The sequence below is a fragment of the Xiphias gladius genome, chromosome 8, assembly GCF_016859285.1.
Source record: "Xiphias gladius isolate SHS-SW01 ecotype Sanya breed wild chromosome 8, ASM1685928v1, whole genome shotgun sequence".
NCBI lineage: Eukaryota > Metazoa > Chordata > Actinopteri > Istiophoriformes > Xiphiidae > Xiphias > Xiphias gladius.
In genome coordinates this window covers 25,658,052-25,672,879 of record NC_053407.1, presented here as the reverse complement: position 1 = coordinate 25,672,879, position 14,828 = coordinate 25,658,052, and the positions used below count along the sequence as shown (strand labels likewise).

At 41.4% G+C, this 14,828-nt stretch overlaps 1 protein-coding gene across 5 annotated transcripts in view; it reads right to left on the bottom strand.

Annotated features, from left to right (window-relative positions):
- Positions 1–14,828, bottom strand: part of pik3c2a (phosphatidylinositol-4-phosphate 3-kinase, catalytic subunit type 2 alpha) — a 47,195-nt gene that overhangs the window by 29,585 nt on the left and 2,782 nt on the right. For all 5 annotated transcript variants that reach the window (XM_040132594.1, XM_040132596.1, XM_040132595.1 and 2 more), the window contains 2 exons: positions 11,421–12,669; positions 6–103 (listed from right to left, as the gene is read on the bottom strand). In XM_040132594.1, coding sequence (XP_039988528.1) covers positions 6–103; positions 11,421–12,587 — 1,265 coding nt within the window. In that variant the 5' untranslated portion in view covers positions 12,588–12,669. The remainder of the gene's footprint in view (positions 1–5; positions 104–11,420; positions 12,670–14,828) is intronic.

Sequence of the window (14,828 nt, the reverse complement as noted above, 5' to 3'; positions counted from 1 at the left end):
CTTACGTTGCAATGTCTTCACAGAAGGCGACAACCTCCAGGTTTTGAGCATCGTGTTCCTCCAGGGCGGCATTCTTCACCAAACCTTTTCCTTCTCCCTTGCCCTACAGTAGCAAAAAAATTCCAACACACAAACACACACCGAATCAGGGAATGTATGTATTAATATATTAATAACATGCTTATATACTTCAAACAACTGTAGACAGGCAGGACACAAAGACAGTGACTGGCTGGCGTGTGTTCCTAGTGATAATGTAGTTTCTTCACTTATAGTGTGTCCAGCACAAATTAACTCCTTACATCAATTTAACAGCACTGCCTGTGGACAGCGATGCTTAAGGTTTTTATGGTGATTTGTGTTTAGGGATTGTTGAAAGGGCAGTTTTATTAAAAACACCTCAGAGCTATGAATCCTACTGAATAAAGATGTCAGTAAGGACAAAGGCTTGAAACAATGAAACACAGACTGAGGCTCCAGGCCTTTTATGTCTGTGTCTCCTAAATTGGAGAATTAAGATTAAATTAAGATTTTAACTTTTTTAAAAGCCTAACTTTAGATTAAAACAGTCACATGCAGAGGCACACACAATAACAACTACACACTCCAGCAGCTGAGCAGGCTCTCTCTCATACTGGAAAAAGTTTCATAATACATGGAAGTGAAGTATTTTCATCAAATCTATTTTCTACAATTAAACATTTGAAGAATTTGAGTTGAAAGAGGTGGAAATCAGCCTCGTTGTCTCTCATACAGACACACACACACAAACACACACACACACACACACAGACACAGACACAGATACAGACACAGACTGAGACACAGACACAGACACACACACACACAAATCTGGAGACAGCTCCCTTGGGATTTACTCTAAGAAGCTAGCCTGCTGCCGGGAACTTGCAGCTACACTCGCCTTTTTACGGCTGTCTGACCGCCAGCGGCTGAGGAATGTGCTTCCTGTGGCACAGGAAATGAGAAGTGAAAGGGCCCCGCCCCTACTTTGCCTGGCGCTGGGCTGTCTGCAAAAGTGCTCAGTCATGGCTTAGAAATCTGGGACTCTGACATCACTCCCAACGAGGGAGAGAGAAGTTTAAAGACAGGGCAGGAGAGGAAGGGAAGAAAAAGGAGAGAGGATGAAAAAATGTTTGGCATGTCATAGTAATATTTCGTTCCTTCCCTCAGAGATTTCTGGGAGATTTTGAGTTTTGAGTTTTTTGACGAACCTGGGGGGGGGACATAGAGCTGACTTTTCACATGCAATGACAATGAAACTTGAATGACTCCCTGAAGGTTGAAAGCTGTTTTTCCAAAACATGTCATGTCTCTACATTTCTTTAAAAAAAAACAAAAAAAAACAAAAACAACACTTGTTTCAGATAATCACTTTACAGATTGTTGTGATTTTTAATGATTTACTGTCATGAGTTGTATTTGCAAAAAATCTTGAGGGTTTTACACAATCTCACTGGTGATCCTCCAAAAGGGCCAAGTACAATTTGTAAATGTTTTTCTGTCCTCACATTCATTAGGTTTGGAATCACAACCCACCCAGTTAAGGCAAGCTTCAAATTATTTCATGTTTTAAATTTTAAAACAATACCACCAGGTCCTATCCTCAACAGAAATGCATTTCACTTAGAATATTTCTTCTGTAGCCTCAAACAATAAAGAATATCATATGGATTTATGTTGGAGACACAAAATTAGGGCTGATACTAGCAATCATTTGTTTCAGCTCTACACAAAATGCAGTCAAATGGTAAATGTACTGCACTTATATGGTGCTTTTTCTACCAAAAAGCGCAATTTGCCCCTCATTCACCCATTCACACACATACACTCACCGATGAGTGTACATGCAAGTCGCTGGCCTACCCACCGGGAGCAACTTGGGGTTCAGTGTCCTGCTCATGAACACTTTGACATGTGGAGAGGAGGAGCGAGGGATGAAACCCTGTGATTAGTGGACGAGCCACCTCCTTGAGCTACAGCTGCTTCAGTCAAATAATCCTGCTCCTCATAAACCAACCCTGGTAGCCTGGTGGTAATGAAAGATGCCATATAATCGCAGCGTCCCTCATGTGATTCCGCCCAAGGGTATTAGTTGCATGTCGAACCCCCTTTCTCTCTCCCTTGTTTCCTGTCAACTATCACTATCCTATAAAAGGCAAAATGCCAAAAAAATAATCTTAAATTTGAAAAGAAAGAAAAAAAAAAAAAAGAATGCCAGCCCTAATTACAGAGATCACAGCATCCAGCAGGTTAATCCGAGATATCATTTAGACCATAACTGTGTGGCCCAAAGAGCAGAGACCTCTTGTTCAAAGCACTAAGCTGACCTGACATAACACCAGGAGATAGAAATCTCTAAGTCAGCATGGAGCTGGGAAAAGAGGCCAAAGCCTGACACCGAAACACCTGCATCCCCCAGCAAGGGAGAGAGGACAATAGGTTCCCGCCCGCACAATTTGTCTCAAATTTTCAGGATTTGCTGCCCTTCAAAATGCAGTTAGTGGTTCAATATGACCATTTACACATATTGCTCCATATTTGAAGATTACCATTCACAACAAATACCAAAATGTGTCACAAGCCTGTGTTTGTGTAATATTTTATTAAAAAGATTGAGAAAAAAAAACAAAACCCTTGTTGCTTCTTTAAAGTATCTTTAAATAACTGTTGGCAACATAGAGAGGGGAGGGAGAGAGAAGGAAGATAACATAAAAAGATGGAAAAGTGAGAGAAAACATTAGAAAGCCAGCGAGAGGAGACTGAGAGTACATTAGCAGTGTTTATGTTTTGAGTGAGAATTGGTTCAGCAAAAATAAACATGGGCAGATAATCTAATGGGGCCATGTTAGATGATCGTCACACTACAACCACACAACCCCACACACACACACACACACACACACACACAACCCCACACACACACACACACACACACACACACACACACACACACACACACACACACACACACACACACACACACACACACAGCTCTACAGTGGGACAGGCCCATCTTTGTTTCACTGTATCGATTTTGTTGGACCCGGACACAGAGCTCCTGGTGTCTGAAATCATGGGAACGGCTTCATATGATTCACACGTTGACTAATCCTTCATCCTTCCTCTGATTTTACTGAAGTGGAACGATGCTGACTGTAATACGGGGAACACAATGTACAACACAAAGGAAGATTACGACCCTAATGATGGCTCGGTCAACTGTGGTATGTGTCCAGTAGTTTGATGTGTTATATCTAAACAGACATGACTATAATCCACAAAAGTCAGTTGTAGACTGTGTGATGCTGAGTCTTTTCAAAGACTTTAGCGCCATTTACATTCTTTATTTATTTTTTAAAATCATCCAACTTTTCACGATGGATTCCCTTGATATATTTTTCCTTCCAATATCCACTTTTAGACAGACAAGACATGGAACTTGTCAAAAGTCATCCTTCCACAGTTTCCAAATCTGCTGCGAGTCTATGAAGGCAAGATTCATGTCTGGAAAAGAGTGTCCTACATCCCGTAGTTGGCCACATTCTGCTCCAGAGCGAGACATTATCAATTATGAAACATGCGACTCCTGCTTAAGAATGACATAGATGCAAAACTATTTATGCTGCTTTTCTAGGATAACTTAACTTTGTGGTTGAGTGAAGAGAACTTTTACACAACTTTGTCAGACATATTGAATAATGACACATAATTATTTTTTTCCTTCAATTGATATACAGCATTTTAGAAATCTGCTTTTCAGCTGTTGTTTGTGTTGAAGAGAGGGAAAGAAGGTCTCAGTATGCTTCAACAAAGTGCTTCTCAGATGGTCAAACAGTATCTGAACCCTCCTCCGAAAGCTTTCTGATATAAAATTCGGAGGGGGGACTTCAACTGACATGTTCCTTGACTTTTCAAAACTTAAAATCTGAGAAGCACACCGGCTTCACGCAGCAATTGTTTTTTTTCCTTCTTCACATAATTACTTCTGTCAATTTTAATGTGTACAGTCAAGTGCACCAAAATGAGTGCCTTTGAAGAAAGACTACTTGAAAGCGTGCCCCATTATCCCTGTTTATACGATTCATCTTGTCTCGCCTCTCACTAAGACGACAGGTTTCTCACCCTGCCTTTGGATGCTGCCACTAGAAACAGCTATCAACACTTTTGCCTTTAGATGCGGTTGTCACATGCGACGCTTCGTACAAAGTAGCTAGTTTGACCCTCATTCAGCAGCAGGTAAACCATGTAGCTAAACGACAGAACACCTGGGGTGTCTCGACTTTGAAGGTAACCTGTGGAGTTTTTGACCACTAGCAATGCAGAGCGATGTTATTGTAAGTGGATCCCTGTTTTGTCAGTTCTCGTGCATGCAATCGTACATGTACATGCAAATGTATTATGAGGAAACAAATGCATTCAACACTTTTGTCAGTCCTCAAGGATACACACCCTGAGTTTTAAGGAAACTTTGTTTCCCGGAAAAATACACAGGGCACCTTTAAGATATTGAAGGTTTGAAACTTGCCATTTTGCAGCTTTTGCAGCTCTCATGACTTTCAGATACCCTTTTCCAGTCTTAGTTTCGCACTTCATTGTGTAGAAGGGTTTTGTACTCACAGCAGTTCAATTGTTTTATTACAAAGCACATCATCTAAACCTAAAAGTAGAATCAAGTTAAACTGCAATGCAAGAAAACAATGAAACATTTGTCAAAAACTCTTGTTCATCAATCTTCTAAATGATTTAGTGTTACTCAACCTTATTCACATAAAATGACTTTCAAAGCTTGTGTTATCAAGGTTTTCAGTATCTGAATCAAGGCCTTCCAACTTCTACCCTACATCTCTCAAAGGCTTTTCGTGCTTGCGGCTGATAAAAAAGGTCAGAAAAAAAAAAAAAAAGAAAAAACAGCATAAAAGTTTTAGCAAAAACAGTTGTGTTGTCCCTAGAGTTTACTAGACAAGAACATAGTGAGTTTGAGCAACTTTGTGGTGCCTCCCATGGATCACAGAACTCACAGAAACTGAAAGGCTTAACCAACCACAGCCACGACTGGTGACTGGTGGAAATTCCAAGCACAACATCAGTATTGAGTTACGGTACACATGAAGACATCAGACACCTCCTTAACTCTCAGTGCCAGCCTTATGAAAATTACCCCAGACCGTCCATTGCAAACCTGCACTGAAATTCTCACTAAGCACTTTCAATATCTGACCAGCCTACAAGTTTTTAAAATCGAGAGGCTGAACGGCAACACGTGATTGTTAGCTGTACTCAAACTTCCAATCTCTTCGCAAAAAAATTGCAGCTTAAAATGAAACTGTAGCTTGTATCAGAGGAAAATGTTTAAGATTTTTCATTTAATTTAAGGTGTTTATCTGATGCTTAGCCTGCAAATTTCCTACAAATCTCAACTTAGTACAAATAAAATGTACTAAAGTTGCTCCAGGCTTCATTTTACAATATAACTATGTGTGGAAAATGTTGAGTGATGGTGTCATGCAGATCCAGCACTTACTGCGGAGATAAAGATTGATTTTAATGGGTTGTGACTACTCAGCAACCTCTAAGTGTCAACTAAATGTTTTTGGCTGCATACATGAACAAGGCTTTCTCAACACTTCTGTTTGGACACAGCTTCATCGATAGACTGCGCCTATGAGAACCTCCGTGGTTTACATCAGAGGAACCAGCTGCCATGAAAAACACAAATCAACTTCTTCTTTCGATTAGGAAGTGAGTAGTGGCTATCTAACTCACATGTCCTGTGATAAACTGAAATCCTTGGCTCAGTAAGGTTCTAGGGACAGATTGACTGACACATGCAATTTGCTATTTTGTGATTGGAAGAAATTTCAGTTTTGCCTCTAACTGGTTGAGTTATTAACATTAAAAAGTACAGACAGAAAACTCTCACTCTCACTGGTGTGTTTTTCTCCGAAAAATTTCCTAATTCGACATATTTCCTTAACACTTTTTATTATTTGCATTAGTATCTAGTGTATACCTGCTTCTTACTCTGCCCTCCGCAATGTTTTTCCTTTTATCTGCCAGTAAACAAGGTCAAAGGTTAGGAGACACAGAGCTGTTTGCCCAGTGAGTCACATTTAACTGGAATTCATGCCACATCCCTACACTGCGACATCTTCTAACCCTGCAGTCTGTCTGGTGGAACAAAATTTAGAGAGTGTTAAGTATGGTGCAGCATCTCATACTTGTGCTGAAGGTACAATTAGACAATAATAAAAGAAAATGGGGCAGAGCTTAGATTGGGATGGTGTGTGGGTGTGAGAGGTGTAAAAGAGCTCCTGGAGGTCAATTAGTCTGCAGAGGCAGGACAAATGTAACTGTGTATTTGGTTGGAAAAAGGTACAGTCCTTGCTATAATACTGTAGGATTAGATTCACAGTGATCTTGAATCACAGCACATGTTCAGATAAAAATGAGCCTGCAGGTAATTTTTAAGTAACAGTGCGAGAACAAACAGGCGTACACATGCTTGACCAATCTGCAATGAAAGGACATGCTAAATACTTAAGTGGGTTTTTTAACACTACTCCCAAAAACTGAAATCTAATTGACAGGCTTATCGCCTCAATACATAATTATAAACTCTTCATTAACCACACTCATACTGTGCATCATCAATATTCTATTTACGCCACAAAGAATGTATTAACATGAATATTTGTCTTATCACAAAATTTCAAACAATCAAATCTGCTTCACTTTCTCCTACACTTTTTCTCTTTACAGAGTAATGAACTTTGTGGCTCGATTCTGATCAGATAATGTGTGCAGATATCTGACTAAAATTCTTACCATTTCTTCTCTGGATTTGTAGATCCACTGCATGAACTAAAAGCAAGTAACACTGAATCAAGTGGAACTACACCTCTTGAAACAATTGTGAGGATAAGTAATATGAATCTGTGTTGTATCAGACCAGACATGGCGACGTGAGGTAAATGACGCACAGACTTTCAGTGCTGCTGTGCACACAGTAAGGGCCAGGTCTGAACAGGCATTGGTGCTGTGAGGCATGACTACTCAACTGTAGATAGAGGTATTTGTTTGACTGCTGATTATCTCTAACCAACAGCTTAATATCTAAAGGCCAAAGCAAGGGATTAGTATCCAAGAACCACAGACAGTCAGTGAATGTAAGGTGGGAGACTGATGGAGGCGGAGAAGAAAGGTAGACAGAAACCAGTGGAGTGACAGAGGTGAGGAAATGAACTGAGAGCACTTGAAGACAGAGGATCAAATGGTAAAAAGAGAAAGAAAAAACAAAGTAGCTAAAAACTGAAACTGAGGAGAAAGTAAGAGACAGAGGGAATGAGAGAAAATAGAAGAGAAAGACTAAAAGAAGAGAAAGAGAATGAGACATGCAGTGAGTGTGACTCCACATTAGATAGCCCGGTGGTGACCGGGTCTCCAAGTTCAAGCTCATTTGTTCCATTTTACACTCCTTTGCCACCCTACAACATCTTACGGTGCACTCCTGCCAACCACAACAAGGCTGATCAACTTCAGGCTGAAGTACAGGCATCACACTCATCTTGCACATAATGGTACTGAAAACACAGTCAACCTGCAACCACATCGCCACTCAAACCATTATTTCAAAATGTGTTGCTGTGCTGTTGAAGGATGTTGAGCTTTTAGAGCGAGGGTTAAGCGGTGTCTGATGTCTGGATCTGTACTGACACTCAACACCAGTGACTAACTGATCAGCCTACATATAGACCGTATTTGTTGAAACAGTGTTATTTCTATAACCGAGTTATTTGTATCTGTTGTAGTTCGATAAAAACAGCACAGTTTTTAAATTGTATTGCTACAGTTCCTGTCGGATTCTCATTATATTAATGTCCATGTTTTCTTTTTGTATGTACTCTGACTTTGAATTACTTACACAGCTTATAAATTCAATGCTCAATGGTAACTGGCTCTCGTACTGTATCTTATTCATATGAGTATGCATTTTTAGCAAGAGTACTAGGCAATTATAAAATAATGTTGACAAAACTAAAAAGATACATTCACTACCAAGATTTACCTAGCTTAAGCAAGTTTCAAGTCTGATCTGCATACTATTGCAAACCACTCAGCAACTGTAGCACTCTACATCACAACTGCCAGCTTTGAAAAATGTTTTGCAGCAATATAAATGCATCTGTAGGCAAAAAACATGCAAAACATTGATTTGGTCTTTCAAGGAAAGCATGATGAAGACCATTTTCAGGTGAATATAGTACTTTAGTGTTCTTGGAAAGCGGGGCCAAAACTCAACAACACTACCATCAACTGAGCTGTGCCGTCACTGTAAACAAATTGGCTTTATACTTGTGGTCCAGTTAACGTGCAGTTAACGAAGTGAAAAGACCATTTTGACCTGCTATGCTGAGCTTCCAGTGGTTTAATCACTTGTGTTTATTACAGTCTCTGTGGTTTAAAGTCTAGTTTCACCCCTATATTTCTGTCCTTACATGTAACAGACATCAGCCTAACTGTTTTCTGATTGCTCTCTTTTGCCATGCTGTTTGAGTTACACAGCTGTGTTAAGATTCTGGTACTACAAACTGAATATTTCAAGCTGCTGCTTCACATTAAAAAAAAAACTTTCAAACCACAGACTATTGGGAAGCAGGTATAGAAAATATTGTCTTATTTGCCCACATCGCAGGATTTAATTTGCGCAAAGTACGGCATGCAACAGCTATCCAAAAATGATGGAAATACAGCATCTCTTTTTCCTAGGACTAAATGAGAGGAGAGTGGGCACCGTAACTTATAAGGGCAATTTGATTGAGTCATTCTGGTGCTGCTGCTGTGGGGCACAGGGGAGCTGTACGGGCTTGTTCCTGCTTATAACAACACTGGCGCTGACGGAACAAGGGGCGCAAGCAAACGCACATATCATCTCAACATCACATACACAAAAAACTTCAGACATAATAGATGCAGATAAAAAAGTGAAAGTGTAGAGGGATGTATGTGAAGAGCACTGAGCTAGAAAGGCTCAGGTTACACAACATGTTAGTCTGACCAGCAAATGCAGGCTTGAACCTAGACATAACATATAGGCAAGTGTAAACAAACACTGTTTCATCCTTTCAAGGGAAGAGACATTCCTCAGCCCTGGAAGACACGGTTGGGTGTACAGACTGGACAAGTTGCCTTTGATGAAGGGCAAAGTATACGTCTCTACAGTCCCACACATGGACTTGAAAGACCTACTGGAATAGTGCGTTGAAACTGCCCTTAGTTGGTCATGTTTATGACTTTGATTTTTGACCACACTGTACCATAATCTTTCCAAACACCATGTTCAAATTGTATCAAATTTCCTGGTTTTCCGCAACCATGGGGAATTCTGGAAATAAAGGCCTTGTATGGTGCTGTAAGGTTAATTGTCACCCTGGTGCGAGAAACATACCACAGAGACCAATTGTTTGGTCATGACACAAAGAAACACAATGAGCAGGAAGTGGGCGTCTTGAGAACTGCAAAAAAACTTACACAATGTTCAGCAGAATAGCCTGTCGAGACTTTAAAAGTGCTTTGTGGATTTTTGACCACTGGTGGCAATGTAAAGCGATATCTTAATGAGAGGGTCCCAGTATTGTTTGTATGTTGTATTCTACCAGCACACGTGTGGGGATAGACATGGATGCCACGAGCGTAGGGGTGACTATACACATTTCTACCAATTGCAGAGGCTGGTAATACATATTGATGGCCAGAAATCCCCCCTGTCCAAACATCCTAAAGGAGCTTTTCACTTCTGTCAGAATATCTGAAAACCAATTCTGATTAAGCATAGAAGAGCTTTCATTTTCAGGCAGGAAATGACAGGCAGGAGATTAACAAATTTCTGGTTAATCCGACTCCCAGACACTGAGTGAAGAGCAAGACATGTGATGACAAATTTGTGTTTGACTGGTAGGCCTCGGTATGGCTGTACTGCTCTACACTGGAATGCTTGTTTCTTCTCTCCACCTCAACTCAGAGCTGCTAACCACATGACAGATGGTTGTTTAGCTTGAGGGAAAAAAAACAAGACATAGAGGCAACAATATCCCGTGCCACTTGCCCACAGCACTGTCCCAAATTAATGTTCTAAATATTCATCACCAGAAATTAGATCACTTATTTCTTGCTTGGCAGAATTAATCAGAAAGTGTGGTTGAGAGGAAATTGTTGGTTGAAACAGCGGGTAGCTAACCACAGTGAGAAACTTAATTAGAGGGAGCAGAAGTGAAGAGGATGTTTTGCTTGTGATTAGTGATTAGGCTGAACAAGATGCTCCAACATCCTCTCTTCTGACAAAACTTAAGTCACACTTGCTCATTTTATGAGTTGGGTGTTGTATTTAGTCATACTCTGCCATGCATCATTTTGCTTATGTTGTCAACAGTGTGCAAAGACAGACTGCTGTTTGTAAATTGACTTTTCACTGGGGCAGCAGACTAGCACATGGAAGCTTGAAACCCCCAGGTCTGGCGAGTAAAATATGGTTGAGGAAAGCAAATGACCAACACTGCCAAGTACCAAGGTAGTTTGCCAACTGGTTCAGCTAAAGTGCTCAGTGACTAACAGCAAAAAGACCGAAAGTGAACTGTCGAGCCACCAGGTGTCTATATGTTAATGTGGAAAAAAAAAATGCTTAACACAACAGGTGTAACTAATAATATAATATTAATCATGGCTTTGTTTCATGTAACTGTCAGTATGCCATGCCAATGAGCCAGCATTCATAATACCAGGGACCTGGGAATAGTACACTGGCAACCATTATTAAAGCCTATATCTTTAGGTTTTTCCCTTGACCACTGAATATCCATGACCAAATAAGCAACAAATAAAGTTTGGGAAAACACAGCCTTAGGCATTAAGAGTTTAAAACTCAAAAGCTCAGGTTATCAGCTTCATCAGAACTGTGTGGGTGTCTGTTGATCAGATTTAATTGACAGTGGTCTCACAACATTGGTAAACAACCCCCCAACTATTATCAGATCCTGAATCAAACCCTGCTAAATCCTGGTCATGATATGTATATTAAAGTATGTGACATCACCTTTTTCCAACTGAGCCCTACCCTCTTCAAACCGGTAAAAAGAGCAGAGACAAAACACCACAGGCGTTTCTGATGTAATATTACCAAAACTGTTCAAACTTTGGCAGAAAATTACGCTTTCATGTTTGAGCCCGATGCTCATAGTAAAAAGCCCATTGAGGTTTCCAGGGACTTTCATGTTAATAATTTTCCTGCTATGTCACACCAAAATGAGTACCGTGAAAAGGCCTAATCTCTGCACACTTCACCTGAAATCTAAAAGGCAAGAAAACACTCGAATTTTTTAAACATTTACATGTAGCTGTGATCCTACCTGATTATTTGGTTTGTGCTGGGAAGAGGTCCCTGGGATGTTGAGCGAGTGACTCCTAGTGACAGCAGCTCCTGTTGATGCCCTCCTGTGCTGTGAGCGAACTGATAGTGATGCTTTTACCTCCAGCGGGGGGCTGCTGCTATCAGTGTTCCCTTCAGTCTCAAGCACTGCATCCCAAGGATCCCCTGCAGGAACTCCTGGTACTGTCTGTGTAGCACCCCCTGATGCCACGGATGCCTCCTCATTCTCAGCTTTCCGCTTTGTAAGGGGGTCCAAATCCAGCCAGTCAAAGCGACTGATGCTAGACGATTCCATCACTGCTGCCTGCTGGGGTGGTGGGTTAGGTGCCAGAGAAGCTGTGCCAACGTGAAAGGAATCTAGGTCAGTGCTGGCCGATCTGCCATTCTTCAAGTATTCTGAGGTGCTGGCAATCTTGTCAAACAGTTTGGCCATCTCTGGGTCCACAGCTGGTTGCGGGAACACCATGGCGGCAGTAGCAGGCTGGATAGGAGTAAAGGCCATGAAGGATGGCTGCTGCGTTGGCAGGGCCATGAAGGGCGACATAGTTGGAGTGAAGCCATTTTGAAATGTGCCCGGTTTGGGGAATGGAGCAGAGGGGAACATTGGGGTGGGCTGATGCGTGGGAGTGGACACACTGGAGCTTGATGGAGTGGACAGAACAGGTGTCCAATGGCTGCCTTGGAAAGGGGAGGAGCTACAGGGATGGCCTCCAGGGTAAGAGGCACTGAGGTTAAACCCCAGCAGTGACGAGGGGCGGGACACTTTACTGTTAGCCCCAAAGTTTTCATCCAGTAGGAGCTTTTCAAGCTCTTCATTGGTCAGCTTGTCCACATCAATATCCCTGAACTTGTCCTGCTCTGCTTGCTTCTTGGTCTCTGGGAAGACAATGAGGTCCCTTTCTGGTCTACTAGTAAAGGGTGAAGGTTGAGGAGCAGTAGTGGTATATTTAGATGGTTTTGGTTTTGAGGAGGATATGGACGTTGCATACGAAGATGAGGATGTTGAAGCTGAAAGAGTGTGTCTCTTCTCCTTTTGCAATTTTGCTAAAGCCTCTTCCTCCATACGAAGGGCTTCCTCTTTCCCCACAACCCCCTTTGGCTGGGGGACATCCAGCTTGAACCCATTACCACTTGATATTTGGGCCATTCTGTCAACTCAAAGGTGCCATGTGTGTGACAGCTTTTAAGTCAGTGTGGCCCAAAAGGTTGCAGAGAAAAGCCTTAAACACCTAAAAAAGGGGGAAAAGAACATTTGGATAAGTAACACCAAGAGGTCATCAAACAGGTTCAAAGCAACCCATACATCATTTACAACTTGTTTAGATTATACTAGAGAATTCGAAGACAAGAAATATTTAGTTCTAACAGAGGAATTGCCACTCGCACAATAATCTATTATTATTATCGAGTGTAATTAAAAGGACTTGCGGCACTTAGATTGTAGGCCAGGAGTCAAAATACTCTGAGATTAATCTTTTGGTAACCTTTTAAGATACACAGTCCAACCCTGGGACACTTTGGTCTTGGTAGCGCTACTTTAGGTATGTTTTGGTCTGTACCAGACTCAATCTTCACACAACCTTCACAAATTACACATTAGTCGAGAGGTCCAAGTCTCCTGATTCTATCTATGCAAAGCATTTTAGGATCTCCATAGCCCTGCAACAGCTGTGGGTGCCTGCTAAGAGGTTAACGTGATGTAGATACAATCTGTATCAAATATTGTTTATTGTGCAATTGGCATGTCTGATGCCTGTCTATGTATGATATTGCTGTCAATATAAACTGACCTTTATTACTCTGCTGTATCAAAAACCAATGGTCATTAAAATGGAAGTGAAGTGATACAGGGCCTATGACAGCCACGCACACACAGTTCATTGAGGAAAAGCTTGTTTACATGTACCTGGATATCACAAGGGCAAATGGTTAATAGTCTGCATTTATATTGTGCTCTCCTTGGAGACCACCCTGCAATGTGTCACCCCCACATACACAAACCGATGCAAGATGCTGGCCTGGGCATTACAAATGAACAAATGGGGTTCAGTGTTTTGCTCAAGTCCTCTGCAGCATGTGGACAGGAGGGGCCAGGGACCGTACCACCAACCCTTTGTCATAAGGTATGATCTGCTCTTTCTCCTGAGCCACAGCCACTCAAGGGCTCCGCTTAATTTTTTATGTGACAATTCTTTATCTAAGGCTTCCCCAGGCCTTGTTGCTGTAACCATGTTTTGATTGCTTATTGATTGGCTGCCAATTGTCACACATGCACAGCCAATAATTACTTGTGCTTGTTTTTGAGTCAAGGGCATCAATTGGGTCATACAAATAGGACGGGCTACATTTCCAGCATGTTCATGGTATTTAAATTGATGTGCTCACTCACAGCAAGCTCTCTTCTATTAGTGTACTTGTATGTTGTTCACCTTGACATTGCAAGGTGCACATTGCAATTGTTTAAGCAGTAAGGCTGACTACATACCAAAAAATTACTAAATCAAACAATTGTGCAGGGTGACTTATAACAAGGAGGTGAAAAATGACACACCTCACTTACTGGCATGCAGTTAACTTAAAAATGTGTGAGCTCCTTTATTTCATTATCGATTAATCTGCCAATTATTTTCTCCGCTAGTCAGTTAATTTTTGCTTCATAAAAAAATACGAAAGCAGTGAAAGATGCCCATCATACATTCCCAAATCTCAAGGTGATGTCAAACACCAACCCTCAAAAGCCCAAAGTTGTTTACAAATAAGGGCATCTTCCATTCTTGATCATCCTATTTATGGATAGCCTACAACAGAAAGGATGTAGCCAAGGTCTATAACATGAGACAAACATTGCTGCAAAGAGTGTTTTGTAGTCCTAAAATGACACAGCTTCTTCTCAAAGCAACCATTCATTGAATGATCACAACCCCAGGGTTGAGTGAGTTCCTTCTCTCCCCAGGCGTCACCGGCCTCTCCTGAGCTTCCCCTCCCATTGTGGTGAAGGCTGGCTCTGCTGGGGCTCAGGCTAGCCTAGCACTATTGTGCAGCTGAGGAATTTGGCATGCTAAGCAGCCCGACGGGTCTCTCTCTTCCTCTGGCTTTCTCTCCCTCTGTTAGCATTATGTTAGCACCATGGCCCAAGATTGTCTTATCAGCTGTGCTAACACCAGCAGGCAGTGACAATGTGGCTGCATTCATTGAACATTTGACTAAGAGAGCTTAGTGCCAAACTCTTCCAGGAAAGCAGCTTGGGGAAACTAAATACATAAAAAGAGATGTCATCGTCTTTTGGCATCTGGTGTCACTGATCGCTTAATTCTCCACAGAAATGTCACATTCTCTGACAAAAGTAGTTCATCTGTATATTATTGATTTTGCACACAGTAAGAATACA